Source organism: Phascolarctos cinereus, unplaced genomic scaffold (genome assembly GCF_003287225.1).
Source record: "Phascolarctos cinereus isolate Bilbo 61053 unplaced genomic scaffold, phaCin_HiC Scaffold_2;HRSCAF=192, whole genome shotgun sequence".
NCBI lineage: Eukaryota > Metazoa > Chordata > Mammalia > Diprotodontia > Phascolarctidae > Phascolarctos > Phascolarctos cinereus.
Genome location: NW_027555625.1, coordinates 351,570,634 through 351,586,938, shown reverse-complemented (window position 1 = coordinate 351,586,938; position 16,305 = coordinate 351,570,634). Strand labels below are relative to the sequence as shown.

Below are 16,305 nucleotides of genomic sequence, written 5' to 3'. Positions count from 1 at the left end.
TGTTGACACTTCTGTTTTTTTCCTCCTAATTTGGATTCTCATTTTGTATTTTTGCACTGGGTTCAAGGACTCATAGTCCTTTGAAAACACTTTTTGGTGGGTGTATTTTAACCTTATCACAAACCTTAGGTCTGCTTCTTGATTGGTTAGTAGGATTATTGCATAGAAATCAAATTATTGAAATGATGTTTTACAGAAGTCTTAGATTTCTTTCTGAGCTTTGTTCTTAAAGTAAGAATTGTTTCAGTGATAAATTTGCAAGATTTTTGAGTTCACATCTTGGGTTTAATTCAAAGCATGGATGTATTTCTTGGAAGGGTGGTAGGTTTTGAAATTATAGACTTTTGCCTTAAATTTTAACATTCTACCATATTATTCCTATTCTTTAGCATGTTATTGACCCCTTTCCCCAACTTTCCAGACTGAAAATTTTTCTAGCCTGTTACAAATAGCCTGTGCATAAAATAATAGATTTATTTTTCTATATTCATACTCCAAAAGCTTGAATTCCAGATTTGTTTCATTATTAAGAAAAGGATTTTTTTTAAAAATTTTTAATTTTTCAGATTTTAACAATAATACACGCATATAAAAATACAGACTCTTAAGTTCAAAAGTTTAAATGTCTTTATCCACATGTCTGTGCTGTAAGAATGGGGGGAGGTGTCTAAGTTAAAGTATGCATCTGCCTTTAAATATTAAGTAGCAAAACAGCTTCACAGATAATTCCAGTAGTTATGCAGCTAATAATCAATATTCCATAAAACGGAGCATTGTTGGAAGCAGCTGCTTTCTTTTCTTTTCTTCAGTAAATATATTATTCCTGGGTCCCATTGAGGGAACAGTGTTTTTTCCTAGGTGAATAAAAAGATGTTATGAGGCAGAGGCAGGGCTCTGATTATTTGTACATAGATACATACATACACGCACATATACACACATACACACAGAGAGACACACACATGTATGTGTAAATAAAGCCTCTTTATTGTCTTGCCTGGTTTTGGAATCTCATAAGGTAGAGAAAATGGAATTTGTCTTTCTAAAAGGTCTGATCACCTGACTTACTGGTAAGCCAGCAGTGAAAGAGAAAAGAAGCAAGCCTCAGCCCCTGGACTCCTCTTTAAGATCTACCACCATCCCAGACTACAGTGCCCGTTCTGTACCGATCATGAAGAACCAAGGATATGTATGTGCTCCCTTTTTCCTTGTTACCCTACAATGTAGGCTAGTATCTTCAGATTATCCCTGTGACTTAAGAAACCTTGATCTCCTGAGCCTGACAAGCCTTCTTTTCCTTCTGTGCCACCTCTGGCAGCTAGGTGGTGCAGTGGCTAGAATGTGGTGCCTATAGTCAGGAAGACCTGATTTTAAAATCGGCCTCAGACACCAGCTTTGTGACCCGAGCAAGTCAACTAACTTGTTTTCCTATTTTCTCATGTGTAAAGTGGGAGTAATGCTACCATCTGCCAATCATGGTTGTATAAGGATCAAATAAGATAATGGTAAAGTACTTAGCACAGTGCCTGCCACATACTAGGTACTATATAACAATTATTATTAGCTATTATTATCTCTTCTCTATACATACCTTCCCTTTTTTCTAACCCCTTCCCTCCCCCCCCCACCCCCCAAAAAAAAACCGCATACAGATAAACACATATCCTTGGAATTGTAAGTACCTGCATAGTCTTGTGATACATTCAGAGTCATCACGACAAGATGCCCCAATGGGCCTGAGAGAGAGACTTCGCCAGAAGGGGGTCATCCTTCTTATTCTCTGGACTGAGCTCTGCTGGGGCAAGGGAGATGGTCCCACCTAAGGAATAGGATCGAAGGTGACAATCATTATAGATACCCTTGAAGTAATGCCTCCAGTTTTCCTCATAACAGCCCTGTGAGATTAGAACAAGAATAATTAGCCCAACCTCAGGGGCAGCTAGATGGTGCAGTGGATAGAGTGCCGAGTCTGGAGTCAAGAAAACATCTCCTGGAGTTCAAATCTGGCCTCGGACACTAGCTTCATGACCCTGGGCGAGTCACTTAACCCTGTTTGCCTCCATTTCCTCATCTGTAAAATGAGTTGGAGAAGGAAATGACAAAACTTTGATGTCTTTGCCAAGAAAACCCCAGACAAGGTGGTGAAGAGTCTGAAACAACAACGCCCAGTCTTAGGGAGAAAGGGTCCTCTAAGAGGGAAGAGAATGAAGGTGGAGCAGCCAAATGATCTCACAAATGAAATAGGTCCATCTTCCCTCAGGAATCTTACAGTCTGCCCACAAAGGCTGAGCAATGTACCATAAGTATATTTGCCCAGAGTGGTGGGTAAAGGCTTACCCCTTATCCTTACCTGTTTCAGCAGCAGCAGGTACACCATGAACAGGGCTAACAGCTTAAGGTGACCCATGGCAGTGTGTAGGAAGCTGGAGATCTGACTGCCACCGCAGACCTTTTGCCTTTTATAGGCTCAAATCAGCCCAATGATTAATGGCTGCGTGTTTCAGGGGGCAAAGGTTGGAGCAGAGATCAGGGAAACTTTAATAAGTTAATGTCTACTAGAGCAGTCTACTCAAGGCCTGCTCCTTAGGCTGATTCTGTTTGATGATTTCTCAGCTGACCTTTGAAATGGTTGTTAACTGGCCTAGTTTACATTTTACCCACTTAAAGAAAAATTATATCATGGCTACCACCTTTTTTTTCCCTCTGAGGTCCAAGTCAAGCCGTAGACATAAGGAACCCGACCATACTCCATTGATGTCACTAATCAAAATGTTTCAGTAATTAGCTCTTTTAAAAATAGTGTTAATAGTCACAGGACAATTTGGGTGTGTGTGTGTGTTTTAAAGTGGGGGTCATGTGAGCTACCATTTGTTATAAGTGCATTTTCTACAGTCTCAAACCCTGTGTGGTTAGCTGCCATTTTTTTTAAAACAAAATATGTTTTGCTTTGTGTTTTTAACAATACTCTGAATTACCAGTAACTTCCTCACCCATCCCCAATAGGACCTTCCCTCAAAACAAAGTAGATACATAGATACTCAAATCAACACACTGGTAGAATCTAATAATCTATCCCTCATCATCTCTGTGCCTTTAGTACACCACTTGTTATTTCATTTGGTGTTCTTTTTATGACTGTAGTTTTGTGAATTGTTCTAGTGCTCATTTCTCACTTCATCGGTTCATACAAAGTAAAACTATAAACAGTAGATCATATTTTAAAATAATTGTAACAGCCTATACAGAAAAGTCTTGACAAACCATAACATTCATCTTTGTTTCAATCATAAATAGATCATTCCTTAATATGTCAATGGTGTCTATAAAAACAAGAGCTAGTGTCTGTAAATGGAGAAGTGTTAAGAGTCTTTTCAATAAGATTAGGGGTAAACAAAGATGTTCATTATCAATGCTATTATTGGTACAGTGTGTGTTAGCTAAATAGCAACAAGACAAAAATTAATGAAATAAAACAGGCAAAGGGAAAACAAATATGTCATCTTTTGCATATAATAGAGAACCTAGAGGTTCAACTAAAATTAATTGAAACAATAACTTAGCGAAGTAGCAAGATATAAAATAAACCCACCAACTCACTAACCTTTTTTGAATATTACTGACAAAGAGAAATTCCGTGTAGAGTAACTAGAATGCATGAAATATTTGGGAGTCTACCAAGCTACGTAGGAATTAAATGAAGACAACCACAAATACGTTACAGAAAATACCTGAATAATTGGAAAGACATAAATTGTGCATGGTTGAACCATATTAATATAATTACAGTGACAGTGCTAATAAAATTTACTTATTTAGGGTCATACCAATCAAGTCACAAATAATAGAACTAGAAAAAATTACAACAAAATTCATGTGGAAGAACAAAAGTTTGAGTCTCAAACTTTTCTTGAAAAGGAAAAATGGGAAGGGGACCTGACAGTACCAGATATTACCTTGTTCTACAATAATAAAACTATTTTGTACTGGTTAAAAAATAGAAAAGATGATCAATGAATATATGAGAAACAAAGACCCAGAAAAAAACAAAAGAGCATAGAGTTCAGTAAACCCATAGACTCCAACTATTAGGGTAAGGATTCACTAATAACTGCTGGGAAAGCTGGAACGCTCTGTGGTAGGAATTAGGTCTGTCTAAGAGCAAGGGTTCTTAACCATTTTTCTGGCATAGATCCCTTTAACAGTCTGGTGAAATCCCTCCTCAGAGTAATGTTTTTAAATACATAGGAGTCTAATTGATTGACTAGTCAAAATAATTATTTTTAAAAAGTTAATGGACCTCAGGTTAAGAACCCCTACCTAGAGTCTAGACTAGAGACGAAGAACATTTTACACTACATACCCTTACTAAGCTACAAATGGGTATGTGGCCCAAATTTAAAAGGTCACATCGTAAGAGGAGGAAGAAAGGAAGTATCTTTCATACTTATGAGTAAGAGAATGGACAAAGATGATCACAGGAGAGAGAGAAGATGAAAAGTTCTGATTAAATAAAATTAAAGCAATGCAGAGCAAATTTAGAAGGGAATCTTACCAACTAAGAAATGGTTGTAGCAAGTTTCACTGATAAAGATATGATATCCAAGATACAGAAGGAGCTTTCAGATATGAAGAACAAGAGTCATTATAGATAAATGGTCAAAAGATATAGCCAGTTCTCAAAGAAAAAAAGCAATCTGTGTGTGTGTGTGAGAGAGAGAGACAGATGGGTGGGAGGGGGGTAGAGGATGTGCTCCAATTTTCCGATAAGAGAAATGAAAATTCAGATAGCTCTGAGATTCAATATTACACATATTAGAGTGGCAGATAACAATTTAAAAAAGGAAAATGTTGAGGCTGTGGACCAACAAGTCCAAAATGCAGAGCTCAGAATTGATCTGGCCATTCTGGAATGCAATTTGGAACTTTCCCCTGAAAGTCACTAAACTAAGTGTATATATAAACACACACACACACACACACACACACACACACACAGTGACCCAGCAATATCAGTACTAGGCACATACCCTAAAGAGACAGAGTGAAAAAGGACACTTTTGTACAAAAATATTCATAGCATATGTTTTGTAGTAAAAATCGGAACCTAAGGAAGCACTCATTAACTGGAGAATGGTTGAACAAATCCTAGCACCATAAGAAGTGGTGAAAAGGACACATTCAGTGAAATCTATGAACTATGTGACTCTGATCAACATGATTAACTATAATGCAAAGGACCAATGATGAAGCATACGTCCCATCCGTTAACAGAAGTAATACACTAGAAATACAGAATGAGACATTCATTTTTGGACAAAGTCTATGTGTGGCTTTTTTTGTTGTTTTAAGGCAATTGGGGTTGTGACTTGCCCAAAGTCACACAGCTAGTGAGTGCTACATGTCTGAGGCCAGATTTGAACTCAGGTCCTCCTGACTCCAGGGCCAGTGCTCCACTGTGCCACCTAGCTGCCCCCATGGATTTGTTTTGCTTGACTTTTTTTCTTAATTGCTACAAAGGAGGGGAGGGTGGGTGGGATTTTTTCCCCAGGTGGGGAAAGAGTGGGTTTGGTGATAAAGATGCCAAAAACAAAAGTAGAAAAGAAAAAAGAAAGTGTCGTTGCAGTATTTGAGGGAAAATGATCACATGGCCAATGATATGGAGAGCTAGACATTTTCTTCATTCCTCACAACCTTTCAAACATCTCTAAAATAGGAATTGCGTAGCATGGACATAGCAATTTCAGCTGTATCCAGTTGTCTCTACAATCTAAGACACCAAGAACTCAGACAAGGTAAAAAATTTGATGAACAACAGAGAAAGCTGATAATTGATAAACCATAACCAAGTGTTCACCAACACCCCCTCCTCAAAAGCCCACTATGCACACAGCAGCAGGGGGTACATAGGTTGCTCTTGGCAACAGAACTCAATTCCATCCCAAATCTCCTGCATTCCCCCCCCCCCAATTGTCTCCCACCTCATCCTTAAGTCCTGTGGAGATCCAAATAGAAGAAATTGGCTTAGGCTTTGATAGCATGGCAGTGATCTGTGCTGCCGGGCCAGAGAACTGAGGAACAAGGTAACAGGGAAAGGATGCACGGGTGGCTGTGTGGCAGTCTGTTAGGCTGGGGGAGAGTACCTGGCATCCATCTGGGGCTAGTTTTGTCCCCCACCAGAAGTCATTCATAGCAGTGACCAATGCTGGTGAACCATGAATTACCCAGCATAGAAGCTGAGATGCTGAGATCCAGCCCTCAAGGACACCAGCCTCAAAGGGGAAGAAGTCAGAAAGTAAGCAATACAGAAAAATAAGGAAAAAACTAGAATTACCCAAGATGTTAGGAGGAAGAAAACCTTGAGCATAAGCAGATAAACCAGCCAGAAAGTTATTCATAGTAGAAGGTAATGTGGCCTCCAGATCAAGTGAAATAGTTCAGGCATTTATACATAAGTATTGCAAGATGAGGGGAAATGAATTAACACCTGATGAGGCAGAGGATCCTGTAGTTTCCCAAGATAGAACAGAGCAATAGTAGGATGTGTCTGAATAATTTAAAAGAAAAGAAATGTGAAAGCAAAATTCATTACCTGCACGGCAGAAATAATTAGTAGAACAGAAAACTTTGAATCAATGGCGGCAAATCTCACCAAAGAAACAAAAGAGAGGATAATTATTGGGAATGTAAATGCACAGAAGCGAAGCACAATCTGGAAGAAAAGCAAGATGCAATAACATTTTTAAAAAGTATGATTTCTTCACAAGGACAGGCTGTATAAAAACAACTTCAGGATTTTAGGGCTCCCAGAAGAACATGAAATGTCAAAAACCCTGGATACCCTAATGCAGGATATAATTCAAGAAAACTGCCGAGAGCTTTCAAACAACAGAAAACAAAGTACCAATTCAATGAATCCTCAGATCTCAAAAAAACCCCAAACACCCCATGCTCCAAACCCTGAGACAGCTAAGGGCTAAACTTCGGAATTCCACTGACCAACTAAGTCTACAAGCAACCAGAATAAAGACTTTCAATATAAAGAAAAGGAAATTAGAAGAAAACAAAACTATTCTGCACTTACCAGAAACCAAAGGAGGGAATAGACAAATATGTTCCAAAGAGCAAAGGAGTTCAAGATGCAGCCCAGAATGTCTCATACCTTGCAAATCTGAGCCTAGCCATAAATGAAAAAAAATTTTTCAATGATAAAAAGCCATTCAAAACATTCCTGGGGAAAAAAAAACCCCAACAACAACAAACCCAAACCTGAAGGAATTATTTGCTTCTTGAACACTCTAGATAACAGATATATAAGAAAGGTAAACAAATACAGTAAGTATGCCCTTTTCCCCTTTATCTGAATCATTAATAAAAATGCTAAATAGCACAGAACCAAACAAAAATCTTAGGCACACTCTTTCCATTAAAAACTGTCGTTTAAGACCAGTCCTCAGTTCTAAAAACCCAAACCACCATTATTGGCCTAGCCCATGTTTCTCCATCTTTTCCACAGGAATGACATACAAGACTTTGTCATACCTTGCTAAAATCTAGGTGAACCAGAGCTGCAGAATTCCCTTGATCTACTAGTTTAAAAGACTTGTCAAATTAAGAATTGTATACTTTTTTTTTGTGAGGCAATTGGGGTTAAGTGACTTGCCCAGAGTCACACAGCTAGTGTTATGTGTCTGAGGTCGGATTTGAACTCAGGTCCTCCTGAATCCAGGGCCCATTCTCTATCCACTGCATCACCTAGCTGCCCCCCAAATAAAGAATTAAGGTTAGATTGACATTTTCAGCATTTCATGAAACCATGATGGCTTTTTGTGATCACTGCTTCCTTTTCTAGATGTTTACTCACCATCCCTTTAATAACATATTCTGGAATTTGGCCAGGAACTGAAGTCAAATATCTTAGCCTACAATTTTCAGATTTTATATTCTTCCTTTTTTTTTAAATTAAGAAAATTTTTCTTTTTCCCTTTTCCAATCTTATGGTATATCCTCCATTCTCATTCTCCTCAGTAATCACATTTGTCAGTTCTTTCCATACTCTAGGATGTAGTTCCTCTGTCAGGTGACTTGAGTTCATTGAGAGCAACTCTGTACTCTCTTACTATCTCCTTACTTAGTATTTTTTTTCCTTTCTAATCCAAAGATTATCTTTACTGGCAAGAAAAAACAGAAGCAAATTAAAAGTTGATTAGCTCCACCTTCTTTAGGTTTTCAATGACCATTGCTTTCAACCTGAGCAGCAGCCCTAGTCCTGTTTTCTTCACTTCCACACATGTGCTTCTGCATACCAAAGGAAGAAGTCACACATCTTTGCTGAGTCCACTGTAAATTTGTATTATATAATCTTAACTGAGTCCTCACTGTTGTGTGCTTATCTTTTTGTGTTTCCTTAATTGGCTTTCCCATACCCCTCCCTACCTATTCCAAACCTTTTCTAAAGACACCTACATTATCCCTTAACCACTCTTGACAAAGAACATAATGCAATAACTTCACTAAAAAAACTGAGGCCATATATCATAAATTTCCTTTCCTCATATGCCCTACTCCAAGTCACCCCAACATTAGTTCGTAGTCTCTTCTCCTTTGTTCTAGTCTTGGAGGAAGAAGTAGCTTTTCTACTTCTCTGCTTGTGTCTTTGATCTCATTTTCTCCTATCTCTTTCAGCATCTTCCTCTTTCAATCATTCTCTGTCTCTCTTTTTCTCTCTCACTCTCCCACCATCTCCTTCATCCACCTAACAAAATTATCCTTTAATTCTCTACTCTTTCCCTATTAAACTCCTAGAAAAAGCTATCTCTGTTGGTTCACTCTACTGCCTCACTTCACCCTTCTCATTCCCTTGCCATATGGCTACCAACGTTATCACTCAACTAAAACTGCTCTTTTTCCAAAATTACCAATGATATCTTTGCAATCAGATTCCAGACATTCCCCCCAGGGTACAAGAAAGGGCTTCAGATTCCTAACTGGGAACCCCAGAAGTTGTAATTGACAGTATTCTCTCCTGCCCCTGAGAAACTGATACTATCATAAATATTTGGGATTTCTTTTCTAAGTGGGGCAAGGTAGACTTCAGTCATGCTGGGAGTATTAATATAGTTTATGAAGGAGCTGAAAAAGGGGAAACTGAGCCAAGAATGAAGAATGCCTTATACATTTGTAGTTATTTTAAGTGGAGTTTCTTTTTGCTGAATTTTTTTTTTGATGATATACAGAATGCTAATGATTTGTGTGTTTGTATGGATTTATTTTAGTTCCTAAATTTTGCTGGCTATTATTGCAATTAATTTTTAATTGATTTTCTAGGTTCAGTTTCTAGGTTAGCAAACTATAGCCAGAGGGCCAAATTTAGCCTGGTATGATAAGAATAGTTTTTGCATTTTAAAATACAATAAAACTTTAAAAATTTTTAAAAATACTAGGCTGTGTATAGTACAAAAAGTAATGAGGCAGCTAGGTAACTCAGTGGATAGAACTTGAGGCCTGAAGTCAGAAGGACGTGAGTCAAATTTGACCTCAGGCACTAACTGTGTGGCCCTGGGCAAGTGCTTAAATTCTGTTTGCCTTAATGCACTGAAAAAGGAAATGGCAAACCACTCCAGTTTCTTTGCCAAGAAGGCTCCGTGGATCGTATGATCCATGGGGTCATGAAGAGTTGGACACAACTTAATAGCAAATGTAAGTACAAAAAGAGCTGAAGGGCTGGACTTGGCACTCCAGCCACTCCCTATTCAGAGGTTCTAAGTGAATTATCGTATCATCTGCAAAAAGCACCAATTTTATTTCCTCTGCCTGTGTTATGCCTCCATTTCTTTGTCTTTTCTTTTTTTATTGATATCGTTTCTATCACTATATTGAATAATAATAGTAATAATAATGGTGATAGTGGGTATCCTTATTTTAACTCTGACTTTATTGGAAAGGTCTTCAGTTAATCTCCATTAATCTGTCTCTTGCCTCTTGATAGATACTACTTAGCATATTGAGGAAAAAATCTATTCCTGTGCTTTTTATTGTTTTTAATAGGAATGGGTACTTTATCTTGTCAAAAAGCTTTCTGTATTTGTTGATATGGTCAAGTGATTTTTTTTTTACCACCGCCACCCCCCTTTTTTTAAAAATTAATTTATTTTTAATTATTAACAATCACTTCCATAAGCTTTTGAGTTTTAAATTTTTCTCCTCCTCCCTCCCCACCTCCCTCCCCAAGACAGCGCACAATCTGATATAGGCTGTACATATACATTCCTATTAAGCATATTTTCACATTAGTGATGTTGTAAGCCAGAATTAGAACCAATAGGAGGAACCACCAGAAAGAGGAAACAAAACTCAACAGAAGAAAAAAAATAGCAAAGAGTATGCCTTCATCTGCATTCAAACTCCATAGTAGTTTCTTCTTTGTGGATAGCATTTTCCATCATGAGGCCTTTGGAGATGTCCTAGATCTTTGTATTGGAGAAGGGTTAAGTTTATCAATATTAGTCATCACACAACGTGGCTATTATTGTGTACAATGTTCTCTTGGATCTGCTCACTTCGCTCAGCATCAGACCATACAAGTCTTTCCAGGTTTTTCTGAAGTCAGCCTGTTCATCATTTCTTTTTCTTTTTTTTTTAAATTAATTTTTTTTTAATTTTAGGCAATTGGGGTTAAATGACTTGCCCAGGGTCACACAGCTAGTAAGTGTCAAGTGTTTGTTCTGAGGTCGGATTGGAACTCAGTTTCCCCTGACTTCCGGGTTGGTGCTCTACCCACTGCGCCACCTAGCTGCCCCCTGTTCATCATTTCTTATAGCACAATAGTATTCCATTACATTCATATGCCACAACTTGTTCAGCCATTCCCCAATTGATGGGCATCCTCTCAATTTCCAATTGTTTGCCAGCACAAAAAGAGCTGCTATAAATATTTTTGTACATGTGGGTCCTTTTCCCATTTGTACGATCTCTCTGGGATATAGCCCTAGAAGTGGTGTTGCTGGGTATGCACATTTTTATAGCTCTTTGGGCATGGTTCCAAATTGCTCTCCAAAATGGTTGAATCATTTCACAACTCCAGCAACAATGCATTAGTGTCCCAATTTTCCCACATCTTCTCCAACATTTATCATTTTCCTGTTTTGTCATGGTGGCCAATATGATAGGTGTGATATGGTACCTCAGAGTTGTTTTGGTTTACATTTCTCTAACCAATAGTGATTTAGAGCATTTTTTCATGACTTAATTTCTTCATCTGAGAACTGTCTGTTCATAGCCTTTGACCATTTATCAATTGGGTAAGGACTTGTATTTCAAGTGATTTTTGTTATTAATGTGATCAATTATAGTTTTTCCTAATATTGAATGTCTAGCATTTTTGGTATAAATCCAACAGGGTCATAGTGTATAAACTTTGTGATATATTGCAACAGTCTCCTTGATAATATTTGATTTAAAATTTTTGCATGCATATTCTTTAAGGATATTGCTCTATAGTTTTCTTCCTCTGTTTTGACTCTCCCTGGTTGCGCTATCATGACCATATTTGTATTATAGAAGAAATCTGGCAGGGTCCCTTCTTTTCCTACTTTTTAAAATAGTTTATGTAATATTGGAATAAACTGTTCTTTAAATGTTTGAGAACATTTGTAAATTCCTCTGGTACTGGGTTGTTGTTGTTGTTGTTGTTTTCCCTTTTGGGAACTCATTTATGGCTTATTTCTTTTTCTAAGATTAGATTAATCCTTCTATTTCTTGTTCTGTTAACCTGAACATTTTATATTTTTATAAATATTTATTTATTTCATGCTGACGGTTAAGTTTATTGGCATATAATTAGACAAAATAGTTTCTAATTATTTCTTTTATTTATTTTTCATTGGTTGTGAATTAATCTTCCATTTTTGATAATGGCAATTTGGTTTTCTTTTTTTTTTTTAATCGAATTAGCTAATGGTTTACTTACTGGACTTTTTCTTTAAACAATACCTAGTTTTATTTATTAAATTCAATTTTTAAAAAGTTTTAAACTTTGTTAGCCTCATTTTTGATTTTCAAGATTTCTATTTTGGTGTTAAACTGGGGATTTTAAATTTGTAAATTTTCTACTTTTTTTGGTTGCATGCCCAATTCATTGATCTTTTTTTTTTTTTAATTAATGAAGATGGTTAGAAATGTAAATTTTCCCTTAGTGACTGCTTTGGTTGCATCTCCCAAATTTTAATATGTTGTCTTACTGTTATCATTATCCTTAATGAAATTAATGATTGTTGTTCTTTGACTCACCTATTCTTTGGAGCCATGCTTGTTATTTGTAATTTTGCAACATTCATTTATATTGTTTTGTAATTTTGATTTTGATTTTCATTATTGTAATTAGTGTATATATTGTTCTCTTAGCTCTGTTCATATACAGGAGAAATTGGAGATAAATCTCAGCAGAAAAGCACTAAGGTTAAGTTCACTCCTAGCAGATCCTGATACTCAAACAGAGAAGGAATTCAGGAAGGGGAGATGAGGAGAGACAGAGTTCTAAGCATGGCGGAGAGTCAGTGAAAATTCTCGGAGTGGGAGATGGAGTGTCATTTTCTACAAACAGCAAGGAGGCCAGTGTTACTGGATTGCATGGTGCATAGAAGGGAGTAGGATGTAAGAAGACTGGAAAGGTAGGAAGCAAGCAGATTATAAAGGACTTTAATAATAATAGCTAAAGGTTTATGTAGTACCTTAGTATGTGTCCAGCACTGTGCTGAGCACTTTATAATTATTATCTCGTATGATTCTCACAACAACCCTGGAAGGTAGGCATTTTACAGATGAGGAAACTGAGGCAAATAAAGGCTAAGTGACTTGCCCAGGATCGGACAGTTAGTAAGGGTGTGAGGCTGAATTTCAGGTTTTCCTGACTCCAGGTCTAGTACTCTATCCACTGCATCATCTAGCTGTCTCTTGTTTAAAAGCCAAACAGAAGATTTTAGCTTTTATCCTGGGAGTATTAGGGAGCCATTGAAGTTTATTGAATGGGAATGGAAGATGACAGGGTCAGACTTGTGCTTTAGGAAGATTGGTTTGACAGCTGAGTGGAAAATGGACTGGAGAGGGGCAGCTAGGTGTCGAAGTGGATAGAGCACTGGCCCTGGATTCGGAAGGACCTGAGTTCAAATTCGGCCTCAGACACATAACACTTACTAGCTGTGTGACCCTGAGCAAGTCACTTAACCACATTGCCTAGCCAAAAAAAAAAAAAGAAAATGGACTGGAGTGGGGAGATATTTAAAGCAGGGAGACCAACCCAGAGGCTATTGCAATAATCTAGGCATGAGGTGATGGGGGCCTGCACCAGGGTTGTTGTGGTGTCAGAGAAGAGAAGGAAGTATATGCAAGAGATGCTGCAAAAGTAGAAACAACAGGATCTGACAATTTATTGAATATTGGGAGGGTAAGAGAGATTGAGGAATGGAGGTTATGAAGCCTAGGTGACTAGGAGAATAGCGGTGCCTTCAAACAGTGACTCAGAGGATGGTGGTGCCCTCAACAGTAACAGCAAAGCTAAGAAGAGGGGGTGGGGTGGGGAGGGCAGCAATGAATTTAGTTTTGGAATTGTGAAATATGTTGTAAGAGGTTAGTCTAAGCCTGGCTTCTGCCAAACTGCTTTGTAGTCTTCCCAGCTGATTTTATCAAATAGAGGGTTATTTCCTGAATAATTTATGTTTGGAGTTTTATCAAACCCTGAGTTATTGAGTCATATTCTTTCTGATTCCTCTTTATCAAATCTGTTCCATTGATCCACTGTTTTTTAACCAATACTGAATGGTTTGGATGACTGCTGTTTTATAATAGAGTTTGAGGTCTAGAAGAAATTGCCAGTTCTTGTCAGTTCTACCTCCACAGTATATCTTTGTCCTCTTCTTCTGTCCAATCGCACAGCAACCACCCTAGGTCATGTCCTTGACACTTCTTACCTGGACAACACTGGACAACAGCCGCTTACTATGTCCCAGTCTTTACTCTATTTAATTTATCTTCCACATAGCTGCAAATTGATTTTCCTAAAGCACAGATCGGACCGTGTCACTTCCCTGCCTTTTAAAGAAGTCTAGTAGCTTCCTCTTGCTTCTAGGATAAAATACAAATATCTCTGTCTGACTTTTATATCCTTCACAATCTGCCTTTTATGAAGGATTTGTCAGAGGGTATGGACATGAGTCACACAAAATAAAGTCTTCTTGGGTTTTGCTCTACCCTGCTGGAGATAATACAACTCAGTGATAAAATCAGATTTCATTGAATTATTTTGTCGCTTTCTAGGCTTACTGCACCTTGTTCCTTCACGCACTCTACATTCAGCCAAAGTGACTCACCATCTGACTTTACAGCCCCAAATCCTTGTCTTTTCACAGGCTAGGTCCCATTCTGGTATTGCTGGCTCTCCAATTATCTCTCAAGTTAGAGAAGGGAAGAAGGAGGAGGAAGAAGAAAGAAGGAAAATAGCATTTACATAGTGCTTTAAGGTTTGCAAAATACTTTACAAATATTGCTTAATTTGATCCTCACAACAACCCTGGGAGATAGGTGTAATTAATATCCTTTTTTTTTTTCTAGATGAGGAAATTGAGGCATAGAGAGGTTAAATCACTTGCCCAGGGTTACACAGCTAATAAGGATCTGAAGTAAGATTTAAACTCAGGTCTTTCTGACTCCAGGTCCAGCATTCTGTTCACTATGTCACTTCAATGGCTACAGAATGGTACAAGAAGTGGGGACCTGGAGATTTTGCTTGTGGCCACACACTCTGGCCCTTTCCCCTTTTGACAGTTTTTCCAGGTATTGACGGGAGGGAAAGATTACAGGCAGATCATCCACTAGAGTCTTTGCATGAGGCCTCATTGTCTTCCATTTGGGTTCTAGTTGAGCTCCGGAGAGCTGGAGGGTGGGGAGGGTGGGATGGCCAAGAAGTACCAGACAGGCCATAACCCTGCACGTTTGTATTGGCTACTGATGCCACAGCTGCTGCAGCAGCAAAATCTGCTCTCTGCTATGACTATGACCAGCTGGAGCTGAGGTTCAGACCTGGGAGGGAGTTTCAAGCTGCTGGCCAAGATTGGGCGATGGGCAGGAGGGCACTATAGCCAAGGCAAGTTCCAGAATGCTAGTGATGCCCCTATAGCAAAAAAGGAACCATGAGAAGCAGAGAGGGACAACAGACCTTTCAAACATCATAACCCTTGCTTCCAAATTTCAAGTCCCTGGTCCCACACACGTAGCACCTCTGCTCAGTGTTTTCTTCCTTCCCTTTTCGTGGCAGTAGTGAGGGTGGTTGAGAAGATGAATAGAAGGCAGTGGAGCTGAGCCCTTCATAGGGGAGGTCTTAACCAGACTCTCACATGTTTTCTATGCATCCACAGTATGGATTGTTTGAGTGATAATAATGCATGTAGAGGTCCATGAATGAAAAGAGACCCCCAAACTGAGGACACAGAGATTTTCCTGTTTTAGTAATTTTGGAGCATATTCCCAGTCCTAATCCTAGATCCACATTGAACTCAGACTACTGAGGGTCTTTCTCAGTTATTAATTGATGAAGTAAGAGTCTGCTTTCTGCAGGTTATAGAAAGCAGGAAGATGAGTCTAGTGTGCACAGCAGACATCCAATGTACACCTAGTCCACACTATTGTCCTACTGAGAATCCATTCCACTTTCATTTCCTCTTTGTAAAAAAACACAAAAACAAAAACCCTCACTTCCTTCAAAGCAGCTCATGTCACCTGCCTAAATCCTATTGTGATCCTCCAAGACACCCAGAGATTACTTTGATTCTTTTTTTAAATTTTTTTATTTTTATTTTTTCCATATGCTTTTGAGTTGAAAATTTTTCTCCCTTTTCCTGCCCCCCACCCTCCCCAAGGCGGCAATGTGATATAGGCTTTACATTTACATACCCATTAAACATATTTTCACATTAGTGAAGTTGTAAGTAAAAATTGAAACCAATAGGAGGAACCATCAGAAAGATGAAACAAAACTCAACAGAAGGTAAAAAATAAGTGATAGCGATTTGACTTCCATAGTTCTTTCTTTGGATATGGACAGCATTTTCCATCCTGAGGCCTCTGGAAATGTCTTAGATCCTTGTAATGCTGAGAAGGGTTCAGTTTAACAGTCTTAGTCATTGCATAACATGGCTGTTATTGTGTACAAAGTCCTCTTAGTTCTGCTCACTTCACTCAGCATCAGACCAAATAAGTCTTTCCAGGTTTTTCTGAAGTCAGCTGTTCATCATTTCTTATAGCACAAAAGCATTCCAT

The 16,305-nt window shown here is 38.2% G+C and overlaps 1 protein-coding gene across 1 annotated transcript; it reads right to left on the bottom strand.

The window, feature by feature from the left end:
• Positions 1-609: 609 nt before the first annotated feature.
• LEAP2 (liver enriched antimicrobial peptide 2) lies at positions 610-2,455 on the bottom strand. Its single transcript, XM_020991126.1, has 3 exons — positions 2,351-2,455; positions 1,683-1,819; positions 610-854 (listed from the first exon to the last, which is right to left on the bottom strand). Exons 1-3 carry the CDS (start codon positions 2,405-2,407, stop codon positions 818-820), a joined length of 231 nt encoding a protein of 76 aa, XP_020846785.1. The 5' UTR covers positions 2,408-2,455; the 3' UTR covers positions 610-817.
• Positions 2,456-16,305: the final 13,850 nt, after the last annotated feature.